This window comes from Pygoscelis adeliae, unplaced genomic scaffold, assembly GCF_000699105.1.
Source record: "Pygoscelis adeliae isolate BGI_AS28 unplaced genomic scaffold, ASM69910v1 Scaffold357, whole genome shotgun sequence".
NCBI lineage: Eukaryota > Metazoa > Chordata > Aves > Sphenisciformes > Spheniscidae > Pygoscelis > Pygoscelis adeliae.
The window spans coordinates 32594-34616 of NW_008825159.1; the positions used below are offsets into that span (position 1 = coordinate 32594).

Consider the following 2023-nt stretch of genomic DNA (forward strand, 5'->3'; position numbering starts at 1 on the left):
TTCTCCCCCCCCCCCCCCCCCAGTTGCAGGGGCGCTGCTGGAGCTGCAAAAGCTGCTCGGGGCGTATGTGGAAAAGAGCTGGTTTTGTAATTACTTAGTGTAAATCCTTAAGTTGGCCTTAGCCTTAGTTTCTATAGCAGAAGATTTATGGTGGGGTAGTTAAGGCTCTATTACCACTTCATTTAAAAAACATTTCGGAGTTTATAACTTGACTAGAGAAGTTTGGCTTCAGCACTTTCCTTCTTGATGTAAAGATTTGACCCCCCAAATGCAGTAACATCCGAAATGTCTCGTTCGATTACGCTTTCTCCCCCTGGCTTCTGCCCAGCCTTGATTTTTTTTTTTTTAATTTTTTTTTTTAATGCCTTTTGGCAGTGATCAGCCTGTAACATGTTATTGCATTTGGTACTCATCAGCGGGAATAAAGTGGCAGATGCTTCAGTTCAAAGTCTTTGTGCTTCGTAATTGCCGCTTGTCAAGGGACCGTGTGCTCTGCGGTCGGTGCGACTTCCACAACCCACGTTCCACTGAAAGGGCTGGAGTGCCGCGTAGGTGCAAGGAAGATTGAGGAAATAGGGGAAGATGTGGTTAAAAATGCCTCTTAAAGCCTATTTTGGAGTAGGCAGTGGGATCCTTGGAGCTTCTTTGCTGTACCCAGCACTCTTCTAACGGCCCTGTTCATGCTCCCCGTCCTGGAAGCTGCAAGGACAGCTTACGGTAGGGTCCAAGCTGCCCCATAGTCAGAAGAAATGGGAAGAGGGGAAGCTGAGCTGTTGGTCCTTTCTGGTGGATCTAAAAGGGCCCAGGCACTGCCCTTGGTCTCAGAAGGGCAGAAGAGCATCTCTTTTGGGGAGGTGCAGGTGGCGCTTCGTAACAGGAGCGCGTGTGAACGTGACGCGGGAGGGAGCTGGAAGGAGAAGGCCGCGACGGTGAGAAAACTAGCCGGCGGGAGGAGGTCGAGGGCGGGGGAGCACTCATAGGCTGCCGTTTCCATACGGGGGAAAGAATGGGGGCTCGGAAAGCGTTTTTGACTGTTTTATATTTAAAGCTGTTAGGAAGTCGGTGCTGCGATTGGCGCAGAGTTCTCTTCACCTGCCGTGGGTAGCTTGGGCCAAAGCGGCAGGCGGCGGCAGGGTCTAGGTCCCCTGGCCCTGGATCTTACAACCGGGGGCCGGCGGGGAATGGAGGTTGGGATGGGGAAGCTCCTTCTCTAAGCACGCGTGCGCCTTGCAGGATTAAGAGCAAGAAGGAGAACCAGCGCCGGGTGGAGGAGCAGAGGATGCAGGAGGCGGCTGACCAGCAAGAACCCTCCCCGGGAGAGGGAGCCTGTGAGACCCTGGCCCGACTTAAACTGGAGGAGCGGGGAGTGAAGGAGATCAAGGAGAAACAGCAGCGAAATAAGGAGCACGTGAGGTACGGACGGATCCCCCCCTCCTTGCGCAGAGCCGGGTGTTGCTGGCAAAGGTGAATATTTTATCCCTTGCAGGTACGTCGAAGCTCTAAGAGCCCAGCTGAGGGAGAAGATAAAACTGTATAACATTGACTTGCCCCCGCTCTGCTCCTGCGGGTCCGATTTCTGGGACTCCCACCCGGATACCTGCGCCAACAACTGTGTCTTCTACAAAAACCACAAAGGTAGGTTCCCCCGCTTCTGGAGAGGAGGCGCCTAGGCCGGGATCCCCGGTTATACGGGGAGAAATCAAACGTGGCCGGATGTTTCCGTGGTCCTGGGCTGCTGTGTAGAGACGTTCCTACAAATATACTCCAGAGGGGGGCAAGTCGGGTGCTCTGCTGCTGGTTTCTAACCCAACCTCTTCCTCTGTCCCTTCGGGGAGCTCAGTGGCACCCACAGCAAAGCACCAGCCTCTCTAATACGTGGTGGTAGGGGGAGAACCGTAAGGAAAACGCTGCAAAACAGGCTCGTTACGGGCACAGATAAACCTCTTCGCCTGAAACGCTGAATCTTCTGTTGGGAGGATGCAAGAAGGGGGGGGGGGGGGGGGGGGGGGGGGGGGGGGGGGGG

The 2023-nt window shown here is 54.6% G+C and overlaps 1 protein-coding gene across 1 annotated transcript in view; it reads left to right on the plus strand.

Moving 5' to 3' along the window:
• The window catches only part of CCDC15 (coiled-coil domain containing 15), a 12857-nt gene extending 11187 nt beyond the window's left edge, over positions 1 to 1670 (plus strand). The window contains exons 8-9 of the mRNA XM_009328669.1: positions 1234 to 1413; positions 1487 to 1670. Of these exons, the coding sequence (XP_009326944.1) occupies positions 1234 to 1413; positions 1487 to 1670 (364 nt within the window). The remainder of the gene's footprint in view (positions 1 to 1233; positions 1414 to 1486) is intronic.
• Positions 1671 to 2023: the final 353 nt, after the last annotated feature.